Source organism: Argopecten irradians, chromosome 15 (assembly GCF_041381155.1).
Source record: "Argopecten irradians isolate NY chromosome 15, Ai_NY, whole genome shotgun sequence".
Lineage (NCBI taxonomy): Eukaryota > Metazoa > Mollusca > Bivalvia > Pectinida > Pectinidae > Argopecten > Argopecten irradians.
The window spans coordinates 17,077,556-17,079,266 of record NC_091148.1 but is presented as its reverse complement, the minus strand read 5'-3'; the positions used below and the strand labels follow the sequence as shown (position 1 = coordinate 17,079,266).

General features: G+C 41.1%; 1 protein-coding gene across 1 annotated transcript; it reads left to right on the top strand.

Annotated features, from left to right (window-relative positions):
• Positions 1 to 1,507, top strand: LOC138309247 (serine protease inhibitor Cvsi-2-like). The gene is made up of 3 exons (XM_069250400.1): positions 1 to 107; positions 733 to 867; positions 1,372 to 1,507. The coding sequence occupies exons 1-3, from the start codon at positions 65 to 67 to the stop codon at positions 1,479 to 1,481; spliced, it is 288 nt and encodes a 95-aa protein (XP_069106501.1). The 5' UTR covers positions 1 to 64; the 3' UTR covers positions 1,482 to 1,507.
• Positions 1,508 to 1,711: the final 204 nt, after the last annotated feature.

Here is a 1,711-nt window from a genome sequence, read left to right as displayed (position 1 = left end):
GTGGACACTAACTGACCATCGCTATTGTTGGAACTTCTGTCGACGAGAATACCCACCAAATATCATGAGGACTCTAATCGCTCTCGCCATCTTGGCTGCTGTCATTGGTAAGTTTGTAGTTATGTTGTGATTCATCCTCGATACTCCAGGGGTTACTATCACTTATGTTATATCCACCCCTGGACTACAAAACTGGAGGCAACAGCAGACACAAGCAATTTGATGCTTTGATGTACTGTGGTTGACTGTGTTGCTTTGAAGTTGGGCGTCACTGTGACTTTCTCTTTAATCTTCAAAGGAAGTCTCTGCAGACCTGTGATTCTTCAGTTTGTTTTTTTGGTTTTTTTATCTGAAGTGCCTCCAGTTTATACTATGAGATAGTTTTAATTGTACAAAGTGGTACTGGCGACTTTTAGCTCAGTCAGCACGTTTAGCGGCGGACCGGTAAGTCCGGCTGCCGGTGTAACGTTGAAAATAGCCTCCATTGAAAATTATTTTAGCGGCATTTGGGGTCATTTTTCAACGTTGAAAATGGGATCCATTTTCAACGTTACACCGGCACATTAGTCATTTCGTTATATTACACACGTGCTCGTGATTTTGACCGATGATCGTTTTGTTGCGACGTTTCTTTGTTCTTGCATCTGCAGTTCTTGTTGATTGTTGTTGCTGTGGCTGTTGTTGTTGCTATTAACCAAATATTCACCATGTTCTCTTTCCTGTCCCTTTCAGCATGTGTCCACTCTGAAGGGTGTCGAACCAATTCCGACTGTGCAAACGGTCTGACGATGTGTGCAGCCAACCATGCCCTCACATGCCATGAGAATGCCTGTTACTGCGAGCCCCAAACAACCAACACCGGAAGGGGTAAATGCTAATTCCTTTTACCTCATTCGGATCCCCTCGGAGAAATTTCCGGCAAAAATTACTCCGAGATGTCGCGATTGCCTTTTACCTTTTCATGGAAATTGCCGAATAATTACGATTATCTATTTTCGCATTCTTCCGGGCATGATACAAAAAGAACAAAAAATATGAACAAAAGAAAATTAGATACAATATTTGCATGTATGAGAGTTAGTTAAGTTCTGAAATAAGGAAGACATTTCCGACAATCTTCGAAAATTATAATGTTTAATTTCCGAAGATTTCCAGATGTTGAGATGAAGCTAATAAAATGTCAACCTATGCATTAAATTAATTTATTTAAACACATTTTCAAATACATTAAGATCAATCATATTGTTTTGAACACTCGTTGTAAACCCTATGCGCTCTGTCTTTTGTCATGCAATTGTTAATGCGCGTAAAGAGAAATATTTTCACTAGATCATGTCGCTGCCATTGGTTACGTCCTCCATTTTGTTGTAGGATGTGTAACTCAGTCTGATTGTGGTAGGAGCGATGACTGTCATAGCCATTTCGCCCAATATCACTGTGTCGACGGACGATGCAGATGTTTCCGTCATGGTGATCATTAGCCAGGTAAAGTTGTCACGTGAATCAGCGAAAACATCTGAACTGTATACAACATTCGGCACTTTCTCGGGAGTTCCGATTGGACTGTATATAGCATTCCATCCTCGATACTCTACGGGTTCCTATCACTGCCGTAATAACCACCCCTGGACTATCGCATAACAAAAGAGGGGGCAATGACTGGAGATAAGCTTATATTTGATTTCGCCTGAGTATAGCTAAAGGGCATCAC

Coding starts and splice junctions, on each gene's coding strand:
- LOC138309247 (XM_069250400.1), top strand. CDS start 65: ATGAGGACTCTAATCGCTCTCGCCATCTTGGCTGCTGTCATTG. Junction 108..732: donor CATCTTGGCTGCTGTCATTG/GTAAGTTTGTAG, acceptor TGTCCCTTTCAG/CATGTGTCCACTCTGAAGGG. Junction 868..1,371: donor AACAACCAACACCGGAAGGG/GTAAATGCTAAT, acceptor ATTTTGTTGTAG/GATGTGTAACTCAGTCTGAT.